At 32.4% G+C, this 14,791-nt stretch overlaps 1 protein-coding gene across 2 annotated transcripts; it reads right to left on the bottom strand.

The window, feature by feature from the left end:
• Window positions 1–312: 312 nt before the first annotated feature.
• Window positions 313–11,190, bottom strand: LOC116413258 (cytochrome P450 4C1-like). Of its 2 annotated transcripts, none has more exons than XM_031911264.2 (10): window positions 10,986–11,190; window positions 9,709–9,951; window positions 6,882–6,991; window positions 5,648–5,738; window positions 4,892–5,071; window positions 3,290–3,678; window positions 2,927–2,995; window positions 2,671–2,839; window positions 2,134–2,313; window positions 313–1,408 (listed from the first exon to the last, which is right to left on the bottom strand). In XM_031911264.2, the coding sequence occupies exons 2-10, from the start codon at window positions 9,860–9,862 to the stop codon at window positions 1,236–1,238; spliced, it is 1,515 nt and encodes a 504-aa protein (XP_031767124.2). In that variant the 5' UTR covers window positions 9,863–9,951; window positions 10,986–11,190; the 3' UTR covers window positions 313–1,235. The 2 variants fall into 2 exon arrangements, with proteins under 2 accessions (XP_031767124.2, XP_052751006.1); XM_052895046.1 differs by having other exon boundaries at window positions 11,031–11,190.
• Between the last annotated feature and the right edge of the window lie 3,601 nt (window positions 11,191–14,791).

The raw sequence follows: 14,791 nt of genomic DNA, 5'->3' as shown, positions 1-14,791 counted from the left end.
TGTATCTCTTCTTTACAACTATGATCGCAAACAAACATAAGGCTCGTCTGATGGTAAACAAGGTTACTGTAGCCTAGAAACGCCTGTAACAACAGGAATATCATGTACGCGTTGCCAACCTTTAAAAAACCTTAATACGCCTATTTTGAAGAACCCTATGTTCTGTCTCTAGGGAAAGCCTCAGTAGGAAGATCATTTTTATTCTGCAATTTAGCATTAATTTCTTGCATTTGATAGCATTTACTTCTGTTAGTCTCATACTACACAATACAATTATTTATTTATTTAGCACTTTATTATATACCAATATTATGCAATAATTAATAAGTAATTTACCTTAATTAAATTCAACATTTTTTCGGAACAAAAATTTGAAATTACATTAACAACTTTCTTTTTTAGTGGCCACACTAAACGATTTTTCGGAAGCTGATATTAAATCCAATGTACGCCCCTTTATTGTGACTTTTCTGTACGCGTTCCGTGTCATATTAACTCGTAAAAGGACGCCATCAAACTCGATATGCGACAGCGCGCTGTTAGAAACTTAATAAGAGCACCTAAAGAATATTGAGAATTATAACATGATTTCAGTTAACATAATTTTGTACAGAAGACTCCCTTGTTTACTATACGAGGCTTCATCGGTACAAAATAAATGTGAATAAAATGTTTGTTTGGAGAGTCAAATATTTGCACAATGATGGTAATTCAGCTCTTATCTCTCTTGCTCGTTTCTCTTGTTTGCTGGAAACCCTTTTGCTCGTTTTTTTTTTTTTCTATAAATAGCAACATAGATAATTTGTCAAATACTGCAGAAGTTTGTTATTAGAACAGAAAAAAATAATCCTGCGTTCTAATTTTGAATATAAGTGGCAAAAGAAAAAAAAAACGAGAAACAGTCCTAAATAAATGAGATAACTTTATTAATTGTATTCTTTTCTTTTATTTTTAATTTTACAACCGGCCAGAAAACTGAATCTACTATAATATAATTTAAAACGAAACGTTATTATAATATAATTTATAATCACTATGTATATATAAATTATAATTAAATACTAATGTGTAATTATAAATATTAAATACAAAATTACTCAAAATTTTATTCGACTCAAACCCATGATCTTTCTGGTCTGTCATGGCATTATGCGTAGATTTCTAAAATTCACAAACTTAGTTTAATTTTTTGTATTGCCCTCCAAAAGTGCACTGTCCCCCTTTTCTCATATTTATTACATATTTTTTGCATCTCTTTTGATAATTTTTATATTTATCGGATCAATGGATCTCAGAACCAGATCACCAGAAAACCTAATTTCTTCTGGTTTAGTTATTGCTTCAAGTTTGTAACGGCGAATCACTGCTGACGTTGCTGATTTCATTTCCATCATTGCATACTTTTGACCTGAAAATAATTTTTTTGTTCTATATTCTTATAGCCATGTGGTCCTGGCACAGAATAAGCCAGCCCTTCCTTTCCTATGGGTGTCGTAAGAGGTAATTAACGGAACTGAATAGTCGAGGAATGGGCATAAGCATCACTTTTAATACATCACCAAAGCCTAACTGCGGTTGCTAACCTACCTGCCAAGCGTGGCAAATATTGACAGAACCCCTCTTATGAGGGAGGCCTATTTTAAAAAGTGGACAGTATTCGGTTGATGTGATGATGATGATGATTCTTGTATTACGGCAATATTAACTTTTGTTGTCATCTTTGCTCCATTTGTTTTAGTATAAACTTCCTTCTGTCTTAATTCGATCTTTTTCATAAAAACTACTGTCTTAATAGACGGTTATCTAATCTTTATTCACATCATGTCGAAACAAAATTAGCTCAATTCTCATTTATTTAGAATCCTAATAGCACAAGTTATTCTCGTTTTCTCGGAAATTGGTGTAATTATGTAATACTTATAATTGTTATTATCCTACCATTAAACATTTATAACAATATACTTAAAAACACTACTTGAGATAAGTAATGGTTACATATTAAATTTGACAAACTGTGTTTATTAAAAAAAAATATTTGAGTTTAAATTATGGCGAATGAAGTAACATATTACATTCTGCTATATATAATATTTGCTATATTTTCATTTACTAATTGTCTATTAATAATCTTACCTATACAGTTTCTAGGTCCAGCACTAAAAGGTATGTAAGCGTACGGATGTCTACCAACACTGTTCTCAGGTAAAAATCGATCAGGATCAAAAGTCAAAGCATTTTTATACAAATCTTCACGACGATGCAGATCAAATATATGAATTAGACACTCTGTATCAGCTGGAATCGTGTAATTGCCTGTAATAAAATTTAATACAATAATAAAATTGAATACTTTCTAACATTAAAAAGCATCGTTGGAGGCATAACACCTTAATTTTCAGAAATGGCAACGCACGAAGGGTATCAATCTATAGGCAACGGTTACACATTTTCATCAGATGGGCTTTTAGCTTATTTGCGAATAACAAAGTTAAATAGAAAATCAGAAATAGTGCAGTAAATTACTGTTGTAGGATTTCTAACGAAATGCTGCAGCAAAGAAAAAAATATATTTTAAATGTACCAACTCTAGACTAATAATACTTCTACTTCCTAACAAATTAGTCTGTTATAGTCTGTGCTAATGATATTTAATATTATAGTATTACTTACTTAATTTTATCTGATCATTCAAAATTCTTGCTACAAAGTGAATTGGGGGATAAAGCCTTAGAGACTCTTTAATACAAAGTTCCAAGTATTTCATTTGAGTCAAATCACTAGTGGTAGCTATTCTTGTAGAATCGCCGAATATGCTCTGTATTTCTTTATATACTTTTTCCTGAAAATATTAATAAATGATAGTAGCTATATCAACGTCCCACCCCCGTCCAATCTACCATTATAAATGGCACATGAAGATCTTTACCTGTACATCTTGATGATTTGCTAGTAACAGGAACAAAAATGAAAGCCCAGATGCTGTTGTATCATGACCCTAAAATATATACAATATATTTTTTATTGTCGAAGATTAAGTTTTAATAGTTAGTCCCCAAAATACATTTTAATATTTAAATCACATTCACAAATAATCAGCTATGTATTTTAAACCACAAAATTAATATAGGATGTAATAATCTTGTCGTCTGCTACAATAACTATCATTTCAAAATTGCCAACGTAATTGCGTCAGATGGTAATAATAGAAAAATATATATAAAAAAAATTAAGACGTCTTTTTAAAACGTTTAAATATTTAAAGCTAACTAAAATCTCAAATGTAACATACCCCAAACATGAACGTATCAACTTCTTCTTGTACTCCACTTTTGTCAATTTTTCCATCATTTTCTGCAGTTAGCAGTAAATCAAGAAATGCAAATTTCTTTCTTCCCTTATAAACATCATCCTCATCTTGTTTTGTTGGATTACTAGTTAATACATTTTGCTCTAAGTATTTTTTGCGTTTGTCAATAATATCAGTTGTGAATTTTTTTATTACATCTATAGTCCTTTGTTGCTGAATCTTCAATGACGATAAATTATATATAAACTCGATTAACAAATACAACTTGATGAAACGTTGTATAAATAGATTGCCGAGGGTATGTAATGCATTCTTATAAGACATCGCTGCAGCTGAAGTTTCATCTGATAATTTCGTACCCATTGCTGTTTCTATATAAAGTAAAACATGATTTAGTATTAAATTATCTATACAAGAAAGTATTTTAACCCGCTCTTTTTCCCTCTTTTCGTCCCTTTATATTTCTATTTGACACATACATAAATTCTCAGATAAGACTAACTTACAAGTTAGTCTAGATCTCTATCGGTAGCTGGTTTCTTCTAAATTCGCACTGAATATTTGCTTCATTAAACCCAATTATTCACCTAACATTTATTTCCCACATTGATATTCCGTATAGACTCAGTATGCTCTTTCTTATTCCATACTTCTAAAATCTTATCTTAATAATTTATTAAGATTGTAACTAGACGATGTCTGTGCATAGGAGGCAAATAAAGAAAATTAATTAACGTAATAATAAAAACAAAGATTTTTATAAATTTTGGTCTGTTTGTCTTTCTGTACCTTTGTTTCGTCATATGCTTTTCTCAGTTTCGTTTCTAAAAATCTAACTTAATATCTATGTATGTTTTATCCTGGTACGTCACCTAGGAGTGGTTTGTTTAATTGATATTCCTATTTCTGAAATTCACGCATACGAAATAAGAGTAGCGGACTAAAAGCTGGTAGTTTCCAATCCTTCAATAACCTTTCTAATATCAAATATATGAATAACTGATGTTATGATAATACGAGAAACCCTTATTATCTACCTTCTAATTATTCATTCCTTACTTCCTATTCCTTCCTTATATTACTACATTTACTCATCATCTTCCTGCTCTTATCCTAATTATTATTTGGACTCAGAGTAATAGGTTTTTCTCTTTCATTCTTCTCTATTTACAGTCATTTCCACATTCAATTCCACTCTGGCCGTATCATCATATTTTTTTTTATACAACTTAGAATGGCAAACAAGCTGACGGCCCACCTGATGGAAAGTAGTAACCGTCGTCTATAGACATGAGCAATACCATGGACACAGAGTATACAACAGTACCATGGACACACAGATAACAGAGTATACTGTTTCGCCCATGATACCCCCCATGCGTTGTCACTCCTGAGGACTCAGGTGTTATTCCTATGTACCCTGTAAACTCACGCCATATCCCACCCTTCAAACCAAAACACAGCTATACGAACACAACTGCTTCACGGTTGAAACACGAATGGAACAGAGGTACCCAAGCAATCGACTTTTGTCAAAGTCTCCCTCTGGTAAACTGGTACTGTAGTAACTACATTTACTCTTACCACAAATAGTGTTAAGCGTATATTCGGTGACAATGGGCGCAATATTAACAATTTCCCCTGAAGTTCCCAAAGTTTCTGTCAATCGTTTGCTATTCTCCTCTATGACAGTATGGAATTGGCGGAGAATATCAAAGTGGAAAGCAGACGTCAGGATCTTTCTGCGTTGTTGCCATTTTGCCCCTGAAAATGATTAGCTGCTATCAACAGAGAAGTTGTAAAGCTATTTGTCTCAGTACAAGCCTGTAATGTACATATAGATGTGAATAGTTAATTTTCAATATATAAATTTTCACTGTGTGGTCCCGGCATAGAATGAGATATTCCTTCCTTTCTCGTGGATGTCGTAGCGACTAAGAGACATGAATAGACGAGGGTCAGGCAGCAGCGTTCCTCTTAAAACACCACCAAAGCCAAACTGCGTTTGCCAACCTGCTAAGCGTGGTAACTACTATCCGAACCCCCTTTAAGCTTATATTCATCTGCAGAGAGATAACGGCTGATATGATGATATGCATATATATATATATATATATATATATATATATATATATATATATATATATATATATATATATATAGCGAATAATGTAAAAAAGTATTATAAAGACCTAAAAACAAATTATTGTGAAAGAAGATAAAAGAGAATGGAAGAGAAAATCCTCAAATAGATTAGGAGCAAGAGAAAAATCGTAAATTAATATTAATGTATGATATATGACATCACCTTTTCATAAAATTTTGAAATTATAAACATACCACTGCTGAGAAGCAATCCATCTGCCAACCAAGGCTTAATGATGTCATACAAACGAGATTTCTTTATAAATTTAGTACTAGATAATACAATCTGTAAAAAAAATACATAAATAGATACAAGTTTTTGCAATGTATCCTTAGAAATACATACAAATATTCATACTTGTTTTGTTTTTGTATTCTAGTAAAAGGTTTTCCACATGAAATTCTCAAATTCTTTATTTGCATAATAATGAGAGTTTACACTAGAAACAATTTTTTTTCCACAAACTTACTTAACTAGCTATGCCAGCGACTTCGTTTGCGTGTATAAAGATCTTGCATCGCATTGATTTTGTACCTACAGCACTTGACTTTACTTGTTTTTACCTGACAATAAATGCAATTTTTTAAACTTTCTATAGCCTGTAAATTGATCCGTATTTGCTATAAATTGTATTGTAAAAATTACGTCACAATAAGTTCTGCCATTTTTTGTTGTAGCAAAAAAAAGCAAAAGATTGTATTATAAATTTAATTTACATTATTGTATGTTCGTTTATATAAATTTTAAAATTATCTAGGGACCTTGGCACCAATTTAGATCTCAATTCTTTTGACGGCGAAGTCGACAACCACGCATATTCTTAATGTTAAACTTGGCTCCTTTTTCACATTTATATTTTTGAAGGATTAGCTCTTTTCTTGAAGATTGTTATAGACTATTTAACGTCATAATACGAACTCAAATAATACGAGCTAAATCTAGTATTGGATAAAAATTAATTACATTGTATTTTAAGATACCAGTACTAGCTTTTACCCGCAACTTCGTCCACGCGAACGGAATATATTCAAACTTATCTGATTAAAAAGTTTATTTTTTAATGGATGATAATGGAATGGCAACTCCACTCGCACTATCGGTATACACCGGCGGGGCACCAGTGAATAATGATAGGTGAGGATGAAGCAGGTCAGTTAGCCCATCGTGACGAATTAAATAAGAATTTTTCACGATGGTTTCCCGGGGGAACCACGTGGAGGTCGACTTAATAGAGCATATTACTAGCAATAGGGCTATCAAACTCCATTGCTAACAATCCCTTTCCCCCTTGATTAAAAAGTAGCCTATGTCCTTCTCCATTTCTTATCTAATACTTGTATACTTAATTTCATAGTGATTGATTACGTTGATAAGGCGCCAAGGGTAAGCTTTGTTTATAAGAGTATTAAGGAATAATGCACATCTTACCTCAATATCTTCCGGGTTGTAAATATTTATATATCTGAACGGGTATGTGTAAAATCTATATATTCCATTGAACCGTTTAGATAGTGAAGTTCTCCATTCAAAGATTTTATCTGTAAATTCAAATATCCAAAATAATTTTGTCAATCAAAACAACAATCTGTAAATTAACTGGTAGAGAACGCTACTAGCATTATGTCCGCCTTTTGTACGATATTTTCTTTTGGTCAATAAAATTATTAAAATAAATACATTTTTATTACTTCATTATTGTAGTGTATCGACTTTATTTTTGTTATAATACTTGATGAATTATATAATATTATATATAGAATTATATAATATTATATATAATATATAGTATTTCGTGACTTCATCTGCACCAATCAGTATTCTATGTGCTTAGTTAGGATATAACCTACCAGTGTAGATAGATAGATAATTTATTTTTTTAGTTAATTTGCATTATTTACAGCACACAAATAACAATACAAACATACACATAATACCGACATACACTGTCAAAAAAAAAGATAAAAGAGTGAAAAACAAAAAAGGAAAATATATAGAACAACAATTTCCATCTTTCATGCTTTTACCATAGTAATTTGTGTCATACCAAATTTCATTCAAATTTGGCTAGTATTATAAGTGGTAGTATTTTGTGAAAGTGTAACATACTATCCATCCATTCAGCCATCCATACAAATTTTCCCATTTATAATATTAATAGAGTTAACAGTTGGATATGGTTGGATGAAATTTAATTAATATTTTTTTATACATTTCAAAGTGTATTTCACTTTAAAATGACAAGTTGACTTCTCACATATTGGAAAATGGTAACCAGAGCCTGCAAAAACTGCAGCTATAATATATTATTTATTTATTTGTTTGTTTATTTATTTATTTAACTCTTTATTGGACCAAAAACATAGAAATAAACAATGACAATTGAACATTTCAAGTGAAATACAATAACATAAAATACAGATTAAAATATATACATAAAGGTACAAAAGGCGGTCGTATCGCTACTCTATCTCTAGTATCTCTTATAGACAATCTTTGGTTAAAGGAAAACAGACAAAAGTGAGTGGGTAGGTGGCGCAAGAGTGAATTAATAATTAATACGTTCACAATGGTAACACTCTTTATCAGGAGGGCTATCAGTTTCTAAGATGTTTATCATCAGCTTTAGTCTTTTAACAGGAGAATGTTAAATCATTCTATAATAATACTAGGTGTTTCTCGCGGCGTTGTGCATATGTACGAGTATCACTACAAAAGTATCCTACGTGTTAAGTTAGGATATATCAATATATACTAATATTAAATTTTAAACTAAACTATTCAATCCCTTAACTGTAAATGAGTAATAAAGATACAAAGAAATATACATAACAAATTTTTACATTTTATCTGCATGATTTTTTTTTAATGGGTGAAAATGGTATGGTAACCCCGCCTGCACTTACGGATTACGCTGGCGGAGAACCAGTGAAGGGTGATAGATGAGAATGAAAATAGGCCAGTTAACCCATCATGATTAATTCATCAGGAATTAACCATGATAGTTTCCAGGAAGAAGGAGGTCGACCTGGTTAGGTATATTGCTAGCAATGGGATTCTCAGTCTTCATTACTAACAGTCCCTTTCCCCCCAAACCTGCGTGAATATTGCATATGTTACATCTCCATATGCATTTAAAAATGATAGAATTTTCATCATGCCTCCGATCAAACTGTTTATAATTACTCCTCTCCATCCAAAGATAGCCTACAAGAGATCACTTTTAGCGATAAAGCCACCCATGTTTTCTCAGTTTCTGATTATTTCTTGTAATTGCTTGTATGTTTACTTTTGTAATCTTTTGGAGGAAACGATAGGAAGTATATATCTTTAATCTATATGCAAAGTTAGGATGTTACCTATCTATGTACTAAATCAGTTTAGTAGTTTTCCAGGCTCACAAGTGGTATCGAACCCTTAAGTCTTAGGAGAGATTTTGTCTCACTCTGCGTGTTCTACCGCCTGTACAATGGATTGTGCTCAGAGGAATTATTCAATACGATGCCCACAGCCACTTTCTACCATCGTACGGCTCGCCATCGACAGGGAGTTAATCTTCATGTCCTACAGCCTCAATGGTCGCATACTGCGCGGTTACAGAGATGTTTCCTCCCACGAACACTCAGGTTGTAGAATGAGCTCCCTGCCGAGGTTTTTCCAAGAGACTACAGCATGGCTTCTCCAGGGGGGGGGTAAAGAGGTTTCTTCAGGGTCGGCAACGCGCGTGTAATTCCTCTGGTATTGCAGGTGTCCATAGGCTACGGTAACCGCGTACCATCAGGTGGGCCGTATGCTTGTTTGCCACCTCAGTGGTATAAAAAACATGTTTTTTCACGAAAGAGTAACGAATATCTATTAATACATCTTCGCAAACTTTATGATAATATTTTTGTATATTGTACTCGCTTTTACCCGTGACTTCGTAAGCATGACCGAGATAAAGTTTCGTAGTGATTAATTAAGCCAATAAAGCGGTACTGAGAATCCTATTGCTAGCAATATATCCAACCAGGTCGACCTCCTCGCAGTTCTCCCTGGAAACTATCATGGTTAATTCCTGATGAATTCATAATGATGGGCTAACTGGCCTGTTTTCATTCTCATCTATCACCCTTCACTGGTGCTCCGCCAGTGTATCCCGTTAGCGCAGGCGGGGTTACCATACCATTTTCACACATCAAAAAAAAAATAAGGCGGTATAAGGTAATAAACAAACTCACTTTCACACTCATAATATTAGTAAGATTAGTAAGATTACCTGGATGCACACAAATCATTTCCAATGCGTTCCCAATCAGGAACCTGTCCTTCATCCCGGGTACCTTCATGAACACCCTGGCGTCCTCATGATAGTTGATATATAGATGCAAAAGCACCAACGACAAAACAATTATCAGTAATATGTAAAACATAATTAGAATATCTGGTAAAGTGATCGTATATAAGAGAAAGCCTATTACTAATAATATACCCTATCAGGTCGACCTCCACGTGGTTCACCCTGTAAATTATTATGGTTAGTTCTTGTTAAATTTGTCACGATACATTATGAAAAATAACGGCAAAATATCGACCAAAAATACTTTTTATCCAAGTAAGTTCCGAGACATTTTTTTATTTTATTCTTTAATTAAATTTTATTATAATATAGATTTTTTACATAGTTCGTAACTGGTACTCCGTCAGTCTACACTGATAGCGTAAGCGGAGTTACTATTCCATTTTCATCCGTTAAAAAAAAAACTAATTGTACAGGGTTAACGGTAATAAATATATATTTATTTAGTCATACTAATTATAAAATTAAATATCACATAAATTATTTTCAAAATTTGACTAGATTTCTAGAGAAATATAATCGAATTTTTAAAATAATGTTTTGAGTCTTCTAGATTAAATTAAAAATATTTTAACATAACTTTCACCCGCGACTTCGTCTACACGATCGAAATATGCTAATGGTCAATCATAGTATTAAATTGACGAATGATTACAAACAAACAAACTCACTATCATATTTATAATATTAAGTCATTTTTAAATCCATCTGTGTATATTTTCTTTATAACCTGATATCTATATTGAAAATGGATATACAAAAGCATTTAAATAATAAATAAATATTAATAAGGATAAGTTTTTCCCGCGACTTTGACGGCTTAACTGAGACAAATATTAATAGAAATTATATAAATGATAATATAGTAGAGAACACCGTCCGATGTCCGCAAAATGTACATAGAACTTTCGCAGTTTCAAGAAATATTTCCTCCCACGAACGCTCAGGTTAAGGAATGAGCTCCCTGTTGAGGTTTTTCCAAGAGACAGCATGGAGTTCCTCAAAAAAGGGATAATGAAGTTTTACAGAGTCAGTAACGCGTACATATTGCCTCTGATATTGCAACCGTTTATAGACTACGATAACTGCTTTTCATCAGGTGGGCCGTATGCTTGTTTGCGACCTCATTGATATAAAGAAAAAGCATTTTCACTGTGAATTAAAGATTAAATACATAAATAAATATATCGATTGACCGGCAGTAGTCGATGTTTTTCCAAAAATAATGCGTTTAGGTATACCAAATTACGACGATTTTAATTTTTTTGAGCTACTAAAACACCAGCAGGGAACAAACCAACACACTTTCACATTTATTGTATTAGTAAGGACTAGTAAGGATTTACGTTACTTTCCAAAAACAAATTACTGTCCTTTGTTAATAGGTATTACACAGATAGTTACTAATTTGCAATTTTTGCGTAAGCTTTTAATACAGGTCAATCCCCACTTCTGACGTAAAATCGAAGTCTAGGTGGGGATACCCTTTCTATTACATTATCCATTATGCTGTATACTTTTTTATTTGAGTTTTGGCTTACCAAGAGTGTGGCCATCTTAAAATTACATACTCTCCCTGATTTTAATTAAAAATCTACCAAATTCTACCAAGCCCTTTTAAACAAATAGTTGAATTATTGGTAGTTTTGTTTATTTTAATAATTTAATGATTTAGACGGTATCTGTATATAAGAGATATAAAAGAAGAAATATAGAGTAGTATAAAACAAAAGAATATATATATATTTTTTTTGTCTATGCGTCTATGTTTTTATATTTGTTTCGGTATCACGCAAAAACTAATATATCAAATTGGATACAGTTTTTACAGTAATATTTCATAAAGATTGAACTTAAAGATAGGTTTTATCTTAATATACTGCCTAAAAATCACCATCTAGAAATGATATCTTTCATTGATTGTATTGTATTGTAAAATCTTTATTGTACATAACTCAGATTAAACACTGGTAAATGATTTAATATACAATGGCGGATTTATCTCATAAAGGGATCTCTTACAGTCAACCTTTGAGAAGCTGAAAGAAAACTGTAGAATGTATAAGGGTAATAACCGTACAATTAAAGATAAACTAAATAATACCCAGTAAAAAAAAATGTAATATATAACACAATAAAAACAGCTCTATATACCTACATATGTAAATAATAAAAGTACATGAATAATAATATAACATTAATACATAAATAAATAAAAACTTACACACATACACATATACATACATACATACACATACATATATACATAACAAATACATATATTTACAATTGATCTTTTTCTTTGATTGATTTTCTACTTTTGAAATTCACGCTTACAAAGTTTGGGATTAAAGCTAATAATAAATAAATACTAATAAATACACTTGTATTTATTACTATTTATTTATTTTCGCCGCGTAAGAATCTTAATAGGCGACTAAGGGAAAGCGAGAAATGAGCAGCAGCGTCCCTCTCTAAAAGCTTAATTACGGTTGCCAACCCGCCAGTCAAGCGTGGCAACTACTGGCAAAACTTTCCTTATGGGGAAGGCTTATGTCCAGTGGCCAATTAACGACTGAAATAATAACACTTGTATTTCCTATCTTACTCAACTGCCATAGTAAATAGGATAATATTATCAGCGAAATATAACAATTTACATTGAATCTTCGCACTGTACTCGTAATTGTAATATTAGTTTATGAAATAAAATCATTACCAAATTCATTTGAATATAAATTTGTTTGTTTGTTATCTTTTGCCGAATAACTCGATCAATTGACATGAAATTTGGCATATACATACTATTTGGGAATAAAATGGACATATGGTATTTTTTTCCTCACCACGTAAACGAATGGTAAAAGCTTGGATATAAATAGCATAGTGCGTGAATCCCAATCATCATCATCATCTTCCTACCCTTATTCCAATCATTTGGGGTCGGCGTAATATGATTTTATTCATATTACAAAAAGATTTGGTTTTTAGTTTTACGACCGGCCACCTGCCTGACGTCAACCCTCTTGAATCCCAATATCTTTGGCAAAATAATATTTTGTTCACCGCTAAATATGGTAACAATAATATATTTTATACTGGCAATATTATAAATTGCTACGTATGAGGTACCTGACTTTGACCTTCGTAATACACGACATTGCCACAAGACTAAGAAATTTATTAAAATTTTATGTGTGATTTATTTAAATGCATTTTTTTCATAATTGTCGATTATATGATTCTTCAGTTTGTTGCATAGAAAGCCAGATGTAGATTCGTATTACTTTGAAAATCATTGTATGGTCCCGGCATAGAATAGACCACCTTTTACTTTCCCCTGGGTGTCGTAAAAGGTGACTAAGGGAATTTAATAGTCGAAGGATCGGTAGCAGCGTCCCTCTTAAAACATCACCAAAGGTTAGGTAACTGTGGTTCCCAACCCTCCTGCTAAGCATGGCGACTACTTGCAAAACCCTTTATTATGAAGAAGGCCTACGTTCAGCTGTTGACACTTAACAACTGATATCATCATCATGATTGAATCCAGAATACTAGGGATTACATGAAGTTCCGCACAACTCACCATCGACGGGGAATTCATACTCAGACGCTTGAAACTAAATGATCGAGTACAGGGCAGTTTAAAAGGAGTTTTCTTCCGCCAACCCTCAGGTTGTAGAATGAGTCGACCTACCAAGATTTAAAATAAAATGATATCCCCACCTGCGACATTGGCAGACGCTGGCAGGGCACCAATGAGAGATCATAGGTGAATATGAAACAGGTTAATTGACCCACCATGATTAATCCATTAAAAAACATACTGGTGGAGGTCAACTTGATAGGGTATTTTTCAAAGTTTACAAATTTTCTTTTTTTCATTTATTCTTTATTGATTACATTACACAGAAGTGTTTAGTATAAAAGGCTGGCTTAATGCTATATAGCATTCTCTCCAAATCAACCTTTGGCAAAATAGAAATATAATTTTGTGGTGAAAAATTAAAAATTGTAGATAAACAGTTACAGAAGTATCCATATTACTTTTTACCTAATTTAATACATTTGATAGGCACCTATTTCCCGTAATATTTAATTAAATAAAAACAATATTTCATTTATGTTTTTTTTTTAATAAAATTTAGAATGGCAAACAAGCTGACGGCCCACCTGATGGAAAGTGGTAACCGTCGCCTATACACATGAGCAGTACCATGGACATAACAGAGTATACTGTTTCGCCCATGATACCCCCCATGCGTTGCCATTCCTGAGGACTGAGGTGTTATTCCTCTGTACCCTGTAAATTCACGCCATATCCCACCCTTCAAATCGAAACACAGCCAAGCAAACACAACCGCTTCACGGTTGAAACACGAATGGGACAGAGGTACCCAAGCAATCGAATTTTGTACAAAGTCTCCCTCTGGTTACTTTGTTTATAATTTGTAATCAAATCAATATTACCTGATAACATGAAATAATTACGTAAAATTATTAAAAAAAATAGTAATTTAAACAAAATAGTAGATAAATATTGGGATATTCCATGTGATAAAGTGTAAACGGAGATATAATATTATCTTTATAAACATAGAGGTCTGTTAGACTCAATTTGTTCAAGACAATTTATCTATTATATGCTAATTATGTTGTTTTGTTTACAAAAATATTAAAAAAAAAATGTATCCGTATACGTACATTTATATCATATCTTATTTTTTATGCATCACACAATGGTAAACAAGTTGACAGCCTATTTCATTGTAGTATTTTCTAGTAGCTAGCAAATGTTTTTAAATAACAATAATGATACGGTAAGACACTGCCTACGCTATCAGTTTATGTCAATACTGGACATTTTTTAATAGATGATAATGGAATGGTAAGCTGCGCCTGCTAACGGTATACGTTGCCGGGACCCCAGCGAGGGATGGTTGGTGAGAATGAAAAGGCAGATCAGTTAGCCCATCCAGTTTCCAGAGGGAACCGCGTAGAG

The sequence above is a fragment of the Galleria mellonella genome, unplaced genomic scaffold (assembly GCF_026898425.1).
Source record: "Galleria mellonella isolate WM207_F2 unplaced genomic scaffold, CSIRO_AGI_GalMel_v1 utg264, whole genome shotgun sequence".
NCBI classification, from domain to species: Eukaryota; Metazoa; Arthropoda; class Insecta; order Lepidoptera; family Pyralidae; genus Galleria; species Galleria mellonella.
The sequence above is the reverse complement of the archived record's forward strand: the minus strand, read 5'-3'. Positions and strand labels throughout refer to the sequence as shown.

What these genes read in the sequence shown, in the direction of transcription:
- LOC116413258 (XM_031911264.2), bottom strand. Translation starts at nt 9,862, where the DNA reads ATGTTTTACATATTACTGATAATTGTTTTGTCGTTGGTGCTTTTGCAT. An exon ending in AATGATTTGTGTGCATCCAG is followed by an intron (nt 6,992 to 9,708) that starts GTAATCTTACTA and finishes TTGAATTTACAG; the next exon opens with ATAAAATCTTTGAATGGAGA. An exon ending in ACAACCCGGAAGATATTGAG is followed by an intron (nt 5,739 to 6,881) that starts GTAAGATGTGCA and finishes TTTTTTTTACAG; the next exon opens with ATTGTATTATCTAGTACTAA.